Source organism: Anguilla anguilla, chromosome 5, assembly GCF_013347855.1.
Source record: "Anguilla anguilla isolate fAngAng1 chromosome 5, fAngAng1.pri, whole genome shotgun sequence".
In the NCBI taxonomy this organism is placed as follows: domain Eukaryota; kingdom Metazoa; phylum Chordata; class Actinopteri; order Anguilliformes; family Anguillidae; genus Anguilla; species Anguilla anguilla.
This window is the reverse complement of record NC_049205.1, coordinates 45,069,758-45,083,009: the sequence shown is the minus strand read 5'-3', so window position 1 is coordinate 45,083,009 and position 13,252 is coordinate 45,069,758. Positions and strand designations below refer to the sequence as shown.

At 47.4% G+C, this 13,252-nt stretch overlaps 1 protein-coding gene across 1 annotated transcript in view; it reads right to left on the bottom strand.

The window, feature by feature from the left end:
* LOC118227666 (disintegrin and metalloproteinase domain-containing protein 10-like) overlaps window positions 1–13,252 on the bottom strand; it is a 78,590-nt gene that overhangs the window by 19,960 nt on the left and 45,378 nt on the right. Inside the window, exons 3-4 of the mRNA XM_035418405.1 lie at window positions 11,965–12,083; window positions 6,763–6,921 (exon numbers count right to left, since the gene is read on the bottom strand). Coding sequence (XP_035274296.1) covers window positions 6,763–6,921; window positions 11,965–12,083 — 278 coding nt within the window. The remainder of the gene's footprint in view (window positions 1–6,762; window positions 6,922–11,964; window positions 12,084–13,252) is intronic.

Genomic DNA, 13,252 nt, shown 5'->3' with positions numbered 1-13,252 from the left:
CGAGATGTTAAACGGATCGGGGGGGGGGGGACAAACCCCGCGCTGTGGACAGTCCCGACGGCACCCGCCCTGACACGCCGCGCCTCGGAAGCTCGCGCCGCGTCCTCGGAGGGCCCCGCGGTCCGGGGGCGGGAGACAAAGGCCGTCCCTCAGCGGGAACAATGCCCCCCTGTGGCGGAGACGAACCGCGCGACCCCGTAAGACCCGGCCCTCCGGTCGGGCTCCGCGGGAACAGACAGCCGAGTCGGGGTCGCTCAGGGCGCGGTCGCTCGGGGGCACGGTGACTGGCGGGGCCGGGGCGGAGGGCGCAAAATCAGCCTGGATGGCACCACCCGCAATTCCACCCGAGCCTCCGCCTCCCTCACAAACAGGCTCCAGGAAAGGACACACAGTTCAGCTGCTGCACCGCCACCGCAGCCCAAACGAACACACACACACTCCAGCTCCTTTCCAGCAAAGATATCCCTGGGGACACCCGCCCGGCACACAACTGGTACACAGATATCGATCGCGGCAAAGGTTAGGGGAAAATAACCTGATAAAGAGATTTCTATAATTTATAGGCCAGGATGGCCTTGGGAAGGCTTAAAACATAGATCAGGCTGGGAGGCGTTCATAATCCTGATTCACGGTAGACCCAAACTGCAAAGCATTTCAATGAGCCACACGTATATTTTGCCAATTCTACCCGTATTAACATTTCCCCATGAGGCTCCCTCTGTTTCTTTTCTGGTTCATCTGGAGGTAAATTTTTTTCTTTGTTAATTTACTTGCACAATCAAGACAAGTTAAACAGAAGACATACAGAACAAAAAGAGAAAAGTGCAGGGGAGGTTAAAAAAAAAACAAACCAAAAAAAAAACAAATGGGCTTGCACAGAAACCTCCCCCCCTCCGTACAGGTCAATTTGTTTTTGTTGAAAACTGAAAGAAAATTAAAATGATGTTAAAATAATGTGCAAATCATACAGCAATGACATAATAAATACAAACAGACAAGAAAAACACAGGAAAGAATAAAACAAAAACAGAAAGTGGTTCCATGGCACACTCGTCTGAATTTCCCAGCTTTCTGTACATCTGTTGCTTAAAATACAGTTTGTCTGCATGTGTGGGTGCGTGTGTGTGTGTGTGTGAGAGAGAGAGAGACAGAAGTGGATAAAGCTAAAAACGAGGGAAATTCAAATGAGTGCACCAAGGCGTTCTTGCTAGGACAATACTTTAATTGAGGAGGTTCCAGAGAGTAGCTGCTCTGATTGATCTTCCGCAGATGTTTCCCTTAATTTTAGCATAGGTGAAATGAGGACTGAAAATGTTTCCTCCACCATCACTAATCCTGCTACAATATTTACTTCCTTCCAATCAACCGCCAGTCACCCTCTCCTGCTCTCGGCCTGGCTCAGTGATTTCGGCCTGTTTAAAATCGATAGCAGGCTGAGATTCCTTATCAGGGAAACAGCTTGAGAGACTGCTCGAGCAGGACAGGCTAGCATGGAAACAGGGCCTTTTTTTGGTGCTGACCACCTGACGTGCAGTCCCTGCACGTACCGGTCTTAAGACAGCCAAAACAACGGAGTGTTAATGTATTCCGGTGTTGTAATTTAAATGCTCTCAACATGAACTCAGATTGCCTTTCTGTGCACACACAAATCATGCCTACCTTACCTATGACTCACCTAGACTTGAGACATGTGCTCTCTACACCAATTAATGGTGCAGTGTGTATTGTGAGCCATGGCAGGTTACCCCTGATTGCCCCTAGCGGAAGCTAGCTTTTCAGAAACAGGGCTGGAGGCCACTGAACTGCATCACTGCACTGAAGCTATTTATAATTGTAGACGACTTTGCAAGAAACGGTTTGGAAGCTGGCAGCTTCAGCTGACAGCCTGAAGAAGAACAAACTAGTCTTACTGGAGGCACAGACTCGTTTTTTTAATAAGTTAGACGCATTCCGTAAAATATTTTGGTTTTGGTACAGCTTGTGAAAAATCTGAAAGATTTGTGTAAAAAAAGAAAAAACAAGCAGATGCAGAGAAGCCAAAGAGAAACACTGGAAGTTCAGAGAAAGTAAAAACACAATGACATAAATAATTAAAACTTGCCAAGTGTCAAGTGCCATTAATCTCAAGTTGGGTTTAAATCCACTGGTGTAAAATACAAGGCCTGTTCAACAACCTGCGGCCCTCTGATCAAATGATCTTTCAAAAAAACGATTTAAAACCAAGGAGGCGCCTTTGTGGAAAAAATACTGTACTACAATTTATTCTTATGTACTGCTACACAGAAATATGAGACAAACCTCGGTCCCATTTACCTTCCTGTACAAACTGCTACAGGGAACTAACCGCAACACCTAAACAGGAATGAACTGAGATAATGTGTGAATTAATCAAATTCCTCAACACGTTTATATATTACGTTTACACAAATGCATACACGCACAAATGTGCACACAAAAGTAAAAACGGAAGCACGTAGTGATGCGACTGAATATCAAACCTGTCTGCAGGCCCAGCCACAGCTAATGAGCACCCAGAGACGGTGCTGTCACCCCCCCCACCTCAGGGCTGGCAGCCTGAGTGCCCCCCTAACCCCCGGGGGGCCCCAGGTGAGCAGACGAGCCACACGCAGGGCCATCGGCAGGCTTCTTTCCCTCAACGACCGCACCCTGTCTTCTTACGCCGCACCCCCGCCTCACCCATCGCAACCGAGGCCCGCCCAATGGCTGAAGGGTTCAGCGACAGGGCCGTGGACCCGACAGCAGTTCCACGCTGAGGGCAAAACGCAAAACCAGGGGACAGAACGGGGAATGACACCGCTTTGTGCAGGAACATAAACAACACGGTTCATCCTGAGGACCGTCTGGTCTGAAAAGTAAATAAAAACAATCCGATACGATTCACTCAAGCAAACGCACTCCTGTATGTAAATAAGCCCTGCTTCCTACACTCCAGGCCCAAGTGTGTTTCCAGTAGTGAATGCCCGGCTCCACCCCCTGCCCTTTTTTGCGGGTCAGCTGGGCCAAAGGGGGGTCGTGGAAGGCTCGGTCAGCGGGGCGGAATCAGAGCGGGAGTAACCTGCCGGTCACCGGCGGCAGGCAGCTGCGCCAAGGAGACGGTCGCCGTAGCGAGCGACTCCCTTTGAAAGGGCTCCTCTCTCACGACGCGTCCATCTGCCAGGGCGAGCGAACAGCGCGGCCCCCCTCGTTTATCACCGACCGCCGTCGCTCCTGGGAAGGTCAGGCGGAAACCCCGCGGCACCCGCTATTCACGCGGAGCGGTCGCCCGGCGAGGGAGAGACCCCGGGCGGCGGTACCCAGCTGCGCTTCCACACATGCCCACCGCCGAGAGGAGTTCAAAGATACTTTTCTTTTTTTTTGCGCTTATGTTCCTGGAGAAGATTCTAGAATTAGAACACCCACAGGCAGCTCAGCCTTGTCTCGTTTACCAGCTTAATTGTAGGTGGTGTCTATAAATGGCAGCACAGAAGCGCTGGGCAAGGATCGCTTTCCTAAAAATCAGTGCAAAACAACACTGAAACGTTAGAGCTCATCTGCATTAACGAGCAGAGATGACTCATCGCGTATGGTCTGCCATGGCTGACTGCCAGGGAGAGGGAGGGGGGACGGGGGGGGGGGGTCATACTGTTACAAACGGTCACGGCAGGACAATTGCCCTGCGCTGCCCACCGGATTGACTGGGTACGGGCAGCAACGGCACTTATTCATCACTGACAACGCATTCTCCGATTCCACACAAAAAGCTCCCTTTGTGTCCACGCTGAAAGCCACCTCATTGAGATGCAAATTGCTGACAGTCGTAAAAGAAAAGAAAAGGAGGAAAAAACGAGGGGGAAAAGTTGAAGTGGTGAGTGCCTGTGCAAGTCCCCGGTCTGAGACCATTTCGGTTTTCTTTTCTGTTTTTCCACACTTTCAACCGTTTCTCCTTTTAGCTTCTCCAACCTACACAACTGTCAAGTCTGAATTAATCTCCTCTGCCTGGTATAGAGGCTCTAAGGTTAACATAATAAAGAAAATAGACTATATTTGCCTCTACCTATTTTTAAAAGCTGGTATCACTGTGATCTTTCTTCACAGAAATACATCTAGGAATGCTGCCATGAATTATCAAGTTATTACCGTCAGGTATTTCTGTGAAATGATACACAGTAATATACAACCAGCAATGAATAACACAAGTGTCATTCATTACAAGAGCATATGCAGCCATACTATTTCCATATTAGAAATATTTTTCCTAGCCAATTTGCCTTCATCCTTTCCCCTTGATTTATATGTCTAATATTGTATAAAGCAGAAATGATTGGCTGTCGAGCTTAGTCTAGACAAAAGGGATGATGCCGAAGAACAATTTGCATGACATAATAACTCAATAATTAAGTGCTGTCAGCTTGAACATGATTTACACGGCAGAACAAAAGAACAGATGTCAAAAACCTCAGTGGACCATGGGGCGTGATCCTGACTCGCCACAAGGAGGTGCTAAAGAGCACAGTGACATCGGTCAAATGAAATGGAAGCGTTATTTTGGCATCGTATGGCCGTGCTGCAAATTTGTACAAAACCGGATACTCAAATGTGCATTTGGTCACACATTAGTAAGCAGAGATGGCTTCAATATACTAGAGGAGTACATAATAAAGATTCCGCTTTACGAACAATTACCAACAGCTCTTACAGTAATCTTATTTACCCATAACTACAGAAATGAGAGACCATATAGATGACAAAGACGAAAGTGTGAAAAAGGATGTTGGTAAAAATAACAGCCAGCTGACCGGCACTCAAAATAGCTGTTGTCGAGTCAGACACAATTACGGGAATGCAAAATCGGAAGCTACCATTACATAGTTCAGCATTAAAGACTATATTGTATTGCAGGAAATACTATATTGAACAGGGCCAGCTTAAAACCTAGTATATGGCTGGACCTAACACATGTGATCCGGCCAACCAATGGTGTAACTTCATCAGTCACTCAGTCACAGACATTCGCGTTTGTAGGGCTGGCCCCGCTGTTGCGGTCCAACCAAAAACTATATTGAAAGTGAGAGGAGAGCAAAGGAGAAGCAAAAATAAGAAAAAAACAGAAAAAAACAGGATGCTGCCGCTTTGGCAGCTGCCATGTGGAATGAATTTGACCTCAGAAACACAACCGCTTCAGATGAGTTCCGTTTTTCTCTGAACACTCGTGCTTCGGCACCCACGTTTCAAAACATTTACACCAGCGCTTTTTTTTAAAGATATCTAAGAGCCCCTGTTGGGCCACTTCAGTTCGAGTCACGCTACGATGGGGTGTGAACATCTGGCACAAACAAACCCTCCGTCAGCTCGCGCACGACTGTCAACACCCTGCCCCAATCGCTTACATTAGACAGCCTTAACACAGGGCTCAGTGAGCGCAGTCACGCCGGAAGGTTCAAGCGGTGTGAAATGAATTGGCCACGCGCACATTTTCAACCTGCTATTCAAAGGGGAAAAAAAGTAGGTTAAAAAAAAGAACAGAAGCTGTAATTAGAATGATGCTGACGCAAACAGACCCTGTGGCCACACTCGACTCCCTTTGTTAGCGCAAGGAGGAACAAAAAGACGCACCATTTAGGCCACTGTCCCAAGGATAAAAATAAGAGCCCTGAAACGCATAAACTGCAAAGGTTGCAAAATCAACAGTTAACTCCTTTCCCCACTGGAAACCTGCACTGATTGGCTGATGGGTCAGAACAGTCATGCAAGCTTTCCCCCAAAGGAAACGTGCAATGATTGGCTGATGGGTCAGAACAGTCATACAAGCTTTTCCCCAGAGGAAAAAACCAGCACTGATTGGCTGGTGGGTCAGAACAGTCATGCAACCTTTTCCCCAAAGGAAACCTGCAATGATTGGCTGGTTGGTCAGAACAGTCGTATACAAGCTTTTCCCCAGAGGAAACCTGCACTGATTGGCGGGTGTGTCGTAACAGTCATATACGAACTGCCTCTACACCGATGACCCAGACGTCTGATCTGCAATTGGCGGCTTGCTCTTCTTGGAGATCTTTTAAGCGGATGTTTCGCTTAATGTCAAGTCTGGCAGGACAGTGCGGAGCAGGCCACGGGCTAAAAGAAGCTCTCCGCTCGGGAAGAAAAAAACCGAGAACTTTCCACACGATTATACGTCTGAAGCGAAGGCCATGAGGGCGGAGGCGTAACGCCCTGCGTGCGTGAGAAGGCCAGGTGGCTGAAATAAGAGGCGGGGAGCGCGCAGCGATGACTCACCGCGCCTGACGGCCGTAGACAGATGTGATTAAACGCAGACTCAGCGTAGCTCTTCCGCTACGGCGTGTTTTTGAGCCGCTACGCGAGATTTCGCGCCTCTGCCCGATCGCGCCTTTTCGAACGTGTGCGTGCCAACACAAATCAAACAACTGCAACAGGATGCATGCACAGAGATAACCTTTTTCATGCGAAGACATCCAAAGGGTTTTAAAAAAGCAGTGCAGCTAGTCTTGCAGAATATGATTCAAGTCCTGCCATCACACAGCAGTTTCATTGAGAAAAATAGCCATTCCTCACTTCAAACCTATCCATCCACACACACTGGCAACGCATTCCTTTTAAAAATATCATATAATCCCAACCCAGTTCCGCCTTTGCCCATAACAGTCCAATCTGAGATGACTGATAATGGAAAAACACATTATATTCAATCAGGGACAGGAGGGGGGGAATGATGGATGTGCACATAGGGGCCGGCGGGCTCAAACTCACCGATGTCCTTCTCGTGGTATATGATGGAGTGGTAGGGGACGTCCCGGTCCTTCAGGTACCTCTCGGTGGGCTCCACGTAGAAGGTGCCCTGCCGGGTCTGGATGAAGCCCTCGAACTTGCCGTCCACGATGGAGCCGTGGCTCAGGCTGCCCTGTTCGCCTGCGGAGAACCGGACAGGAAGCCGGAGGTCAGGTGACGGAGAGAGGCGGCGTTTTTTTCCGGCGGGGAACCGCGCCGCAACGAGGCCGGGGAAACACGCCGTTTGGGCCGGTATCATTAGACCCCGTATTTTTGCTTTTCGCCCTATTCGGCAGGCCTAGTCGCACTTGCAAGCCCACCCCATCTCCGCAGCATACGAGCTGGAGAGAGGGAGTGCTGTTAGAAACGCATGCAGCTAGCGGAGCGCCAGCCGACGCACAATCTGTGTTGGACGACGGCATCTCTTAAGCGGCTGGTGGAGTTCACCAGAAGAGCCACTCCGGTGCAAAGACCCTTTCAACTGCCCCCCCAACTCTACTTCCAGACCATGGGGATCACATCACAGGACCATGGAGCATGGACGTGCCACATAAGGCCTGCTTTGTACCCTTTTTTACAAAGCAGAGCAGACATCAAGATTCCTTGGAGGCCAAACAAAAAAGAAAATGGAGCCATTCCATGGAGGAATTGTACTCTTACCATTTTCCATGAAGCATAACTCTCTGATCCCAGTACTCTGACCTTCAGGGCTGATAATAATTACTTCTTTAATAAGAACAAGACTTGGACAATGCTAGCAATAATCAAAGGCCTGCAGGTCATGGAAAACAAAGGGGCTTTTTCCGCAGAGGGTTCAAACGCGCCCTTACACAATACCCAAGCAAAGCTGAGAAAAATGAGCATTTGGTCAGACTGCAATGGAAGTCTTAGAGGGAGACAGGCAAGAAAAAGAAAAACAGACATTCAAGATCCAACACAGTACTCTCTTTAAACAGATGAGTCAGTAAAGAAAGAACCAGAATATGAAAGAACAAGAAAACAAGAAACCAGAGCATAAAATACTGACTTTGAGTCCTTGCTAATTGCTTTCCAACCTACATTATGTACCTGCAACTAATTTTGTGGCTTCACTCATGGTAATTGTAATTAGTTCATAAAGTAGCGCAGATACAGAAGAATCACATCCAAACTCCACCACACCCAGCTGGTTGTGGTCAGAGAAGAGGCCCTTGGAATTCTGGGACCTGCCTCCTCTGCCCTGTCCAACCCCCACAAGGAACCCACCGTCTCATTCAGACCAAAAAGAATGGCTGTCGGAGAAGAACACAGATATACGGTTTCCCTGCCTCATCAGACACGCCCAAAACACACCGCAGTCAAACTCATCACGGCTCCGGAGACATCCGCACGATCCCCTCCCAACATCGCCTTTCACTTCCCTCTGCATAATAGGGTTCGGCTAATCCCTAATGCCTCCTCGCTATTCCTGCCCACATAAAAATTCATGTGAGGGCCTGTGTTTCCAGCAGGCTGGGCAGAACGGCTCTTCAGCTGTTGCTGCTGCCGCTGCTGCCGCTGACAGAACGGCGTCGACAACTAAATTAAGCTAACCAACTTCCCGCTCAAGATGGCCGTAAAAAATCTTTGCGTAATTTGTTGAGTCCTGGCACGAGTTGGTTAAAGAGTACCACCGGTACGCCTCGACTATATTCTTCCACGTGGAAATACTCCGCGCTTGATTACAGAGATATTTTCCTCAACTTCAGCATCAGTGCCATCTGAGTTCTGCTCAACGGCCCACTGCTCCAGAGGGACTGCAGAGATTTCCTGCAGCACATGAACGCTTCCACCGTCCGGATTCTCCATCTGCCCTGATTGAAGGAGTTAATCACACCCACAAAATATTCTGTGCTCATGCAGTCTTGCCGCTTGTAATGAAGACCGCTAGGAACGATGGTGATGGCGGACTTGCATACTGAGCAGGCCGATGTCGATGAAGTCAGAGGAGTAACGCTAGAGAAGTCCAGAGGCCTTCACCGCTGCGCGCCTGCGAGCTACGCTAACAAACCGAGCCGGGATCAGGGCCGGGATCAGAGCAGTGACAAACGGCGAGAAGCCACCTGTAGGTTCAGGGCGAGTCTGAGGGATATAACCCCCACAGAAGCAGCGCCTGTAGGGCTTATCTGAGACATGGGGAGAGCTGGTACATTATTTTCACCTAATTTCGCTACCGTGCACAAGGAGGACCGATTCTGGAGACCATATATTAAAAAATGCTGTGAATATATGGCTCGGCTCCCAATGCATCTGCTGAGCAGTGTCATGGTTAAATACTGTTCATTTTCAAATCGAGAACAAAAGACTCAAGGTGAGATTGGTAGTTATCTGCCTGTACCATTACAGGAACATTTGGCAATTAAGCTTATAAAATGTCCTGCTGCTCATATCTTATAAAAAGTAGACAGTAATTGTCATTTTACTACATCCATAGAGTTGGATTCAATGTATCACGGAAGGTTCAATTTTCCCTTTTCGTGTATTTGAATGGTTCTTTCCTCCCTCCATCAACTCAGCTCCTTTTAACTTTAGAGAGTGGGCGATCTTTCAAGTTTAGAGAAGAGCCATATAATGAGATTCAACTTGGACGGAATTTGGGATTTCACTTTTACCTAAAGCCACCCCCCCCAGTCATAATCCGGAAGCATCCCGGGCTGGCAGAGACGCAAGTCCGGATAAGTCTGGTGAGCCGCTGTGTGTGACTGCGGGAGTGGGCGCATTTCCAGAGGCTTCACAGAAACCTCCCCACCATTCTATGTTCGCTCGACTTGATGAGTCACACCCTTGGCTACGGCAAAAGAAGGCCAAAGGTCTTCTCTCAAGATTCCACTTCTCTCCGCTGGACAACAAACACATCCTGAACATCCCCACACTTCCAACGAGCTGAACTTCCTAATAACATCCTTCTTCGTTTGTTCACATACCAGATTCAAAACATTACATTTTTACATTTAAATTTTACCTGACTGAAAAATGAAGAGCAGGCACTTCCCTCCACCCTTGGCTCATGTACCCTGAGACCAACCTCACAGGCTAGCTTCCCAGCAGCTGTGCGGGGGGCTCACTGGGAGCTCGAGGCAACAGAGGACAAGCAGGCGGGTCATTACAGGAAAGGAGAGGAGAAGAGCCAAAACGGAGAGGAGAAGAGCCAAAATGTAGACAGTGCTGTCTGGGAACCAAGCGGCTGCATTACTGCTGCTGAAGGCAAAGGCGATGCGGGAAACGGCATGGCTTCTCACAGCACGCCTTGCCAAAAATGTTTTCATTGGTCAGCTTGAGTGCCTCTCAATCCCGCCAAAAAGGAATTTAACTCCACTCATTTTCACAAATCAGAATCATTGATTTGTCCACAGTACTCTAGCTGTCTGAAAACTGCTATTTCAATCCCATGCCCCTCAAATACTGACTTGATCTTGTCTGCGGCCAGCCAGTCCTCCTGCAAAAATGTAGGCAAATATTTTCAATATCCCAGTTTAACCTGAAAAGCCGATGTTATAATCAGGCTGACACCCAGGAAGAATTTCGACATCTAGACAGAATACTGCCACTGTAGAAATCACTTCTCCATTGTTGCATGTATACCTCATAGCAGCAGAGTGGATATGCTTCTTCGATAAAGACCACTCAATGATTTTCCAGAGGATTAAGTGAAGAAATACTATTGTCAATGACCTACTCAAGCATTAAAATGGGACAAAAAAGACTATTTGCCGTGAAGGCAATATAAGTTTCAAAAAGGCTATTGATACTCTTGAGTACTATTAGAGGAAAACAGAACTGCAGTATATTTTCACTAAGAGCAGAGAAAACAATTTAGCAAAGACTGAGATGTATTTTTTTTTAAAGCCAGAAGTTTCCTCTATTATTCAACTCGAACTCCACAGCTTTTCTGCAATAGCAATTATTACGCAATTAACTCAGAGCACTTTTAAGCAATTACATTTATCAATGCAAGGATCTGAGGAGTGCTTTTCATTTTAGAACTGAGGAGGGTGGGTGACAGAGTGGGTGTATGTCAAGGCTACCAGAACGAACAACATCCCAAAAATCCAAAGAGTAAGTTTTAAAGGGACAGTGTAGGAGTCAATAGGAATCAATGTCAGATGGGAAATTTTGATAAACATTTTGGAGGAGGGAAACAGAAGTGTCTAGCAAGCAACCCAGGGTGGGGTATACCAGGGGGAGGAATAATCAATGACAGAACTACGCAGAGTTAGGCTTGACATAAACCCACATTCAGTCTGTCTCTTACAACCACATTAATAATTTTTCAAAAGGAAAACATCCAAAAATCAACCAACAAGAAAAAATTTGGATTCTCAGAAACTGAATACAATTATAATAATAATTATTATAATTACTCTGGCAGCATAATTTGAATTATGAACACCCCGGGAACTGCATAATCCTGAAAATGTATCTACATTTTAATTTGCAACTGAAAATTCACTTTACATTTCGTCATTCCTGTAAAAACAATACAATATCTTTATTATGATATCTTAAATAAGCAGTTTCAGCTTCCAAGTGAAACCAAACCAAAGTCACGTGCATTTTACTTCTCACTTTCGTTCACATAATTACAAAGGTCCATGCAAGGTTTTCAGGGTATATTTGTGATGCTTTGCAATTAAATTGTAACCCCAATGGCTGCAACTCTGGACTTCCTGTGTATATCCACGAACATTACTTTCACAACCAACTTTAACCACCATTTGCCATCCTTGCTGAACACATGTATAATTCAGGAGCGGAGCTGACCTCAGTGCTGCCTTCTCTCAGCAGACAGAAACTCGCACCGGCCCTGTCTGCTGGGTCAGCCCTGAATCGCACCTCTAATTCGGCAGAAATGAATGGGCGGAGCGCAGCCAGCATCCTGCAGGGAATTCGCTCTTTAGCGCAGAGACGGAGACGGAGGCAGACGCGCGTCACGTGACCAGACACGCCTCGTGGTTGTTTGCCCTCCCGTCCACACCAGACAGGTTCTGAGTATCAGCTGCGGTAATGTGAGAGGGAGAGGAAGACCTGTTCCCCCCTCACGCCATTCCCCCAGCCGCACAAGGGAGGGGGGGGGGGGGAGGGAGTCACAAGCTTAAGTCAGCAACGAGTCTCCACCAGTCCCATCAGGCGAGGCCTCAGCAGGAAGTGAAGGTTAGAAAGACTCACCGAAGAGCTCTCCTGTGTAAATATGGGAGGTGTCGTAATGCATTTCTTCTCCCGACATCTCCACTTTGAAATCCTGTGAAAACAGGGTGGTGTCCCTCTTCATGCGGAGATTGAAATATCTGGGAGGAAAGAAAAAAAACACGAAGAAAAGCAGATTACACAAAGGGCACTTCTTCGGCCACCTTTAACATTTTTTTCCCCCCAACATTTCAGTAAAAATCTGTATGACCAACCACAAAAACAAGATTGTAAACAACAACTGTTTCTTAAAACACATTTACATTTAATTAAAAAAAAAAATAAATAAAATTAAAAAAAATTACCCTTCAGTGTTTTCACCTGAGCACAACATATAGAGAAACATTTCCAGTACCAAAAATGCGATACAATTTGGGTATTAAAGCAATCGCTGATTGGAGGAGGAATGCGATTTCAGCCTGAGAAAAATCGATCAGCTTCCAGCAAATGCACACAGGGTGCCAACGATCCTTTGACATCACCAGGCCTGCGATCTGCTGCTCGAGATGCCTCCCACGCTACATTTTTCCCAGCACACTGGGCTTACATTTATGTGGCTTCATATACATTTTAAATCAACAAATTCTGTCAGCTGTTCCACTTCACAGAGCAAATGGATTATCATCTGTTGAAATCGAAGCAAATTTGCAGTGAGGATTACACGCCATTGAAAATCACAAAACTCATACCAGCGATGCTGAGGGGGCGTGGGTTCCATTTCAAAGATCTTTGTGTGAAAAGGCCACAGACTCAAAGGAACCCTGTGTTGTGGCCACACGCGAAACATCCCATAATATCATCCCTTTGTCCCCAGTTAACCCGCCCTCACTGCACTCCGCGCATCTGCTGAGACGGACTCCGTGACGACCCAATCGGATGATGAATTGCCGTTGTGTGTTCTGTTCTCTGGGTATGCTTGTGAAGGGAAGACAGCGGAATGGGAAAGGGTCTGGTGCGACTGGCCTGGAAAGCTTCAACAAAAACCCCATATCCTCGAATGAGCCCCAAGGTCCTGGATCGCATCCATACTGTGCCAGTGCCGACTGTAGCCAGTAGCTCCAGGCTACGCGCAACTGGCGGTTGCATCGCCCAGGATATGGGCGGGTTCACGTCGGTTAGGGGTCTGCGTTTCATCGCTCTCAAGCTGGTGTCGTTGCCACTGGTCTTGTCAACTAACTTCCTGCTCCATATGGAAGGTCTTCGTCCGACTCCGCTCTGTACGTGCTTAGCTGTAGTCTGCGGTGTGAAAAGAAGTAGCTGGTGACACCAC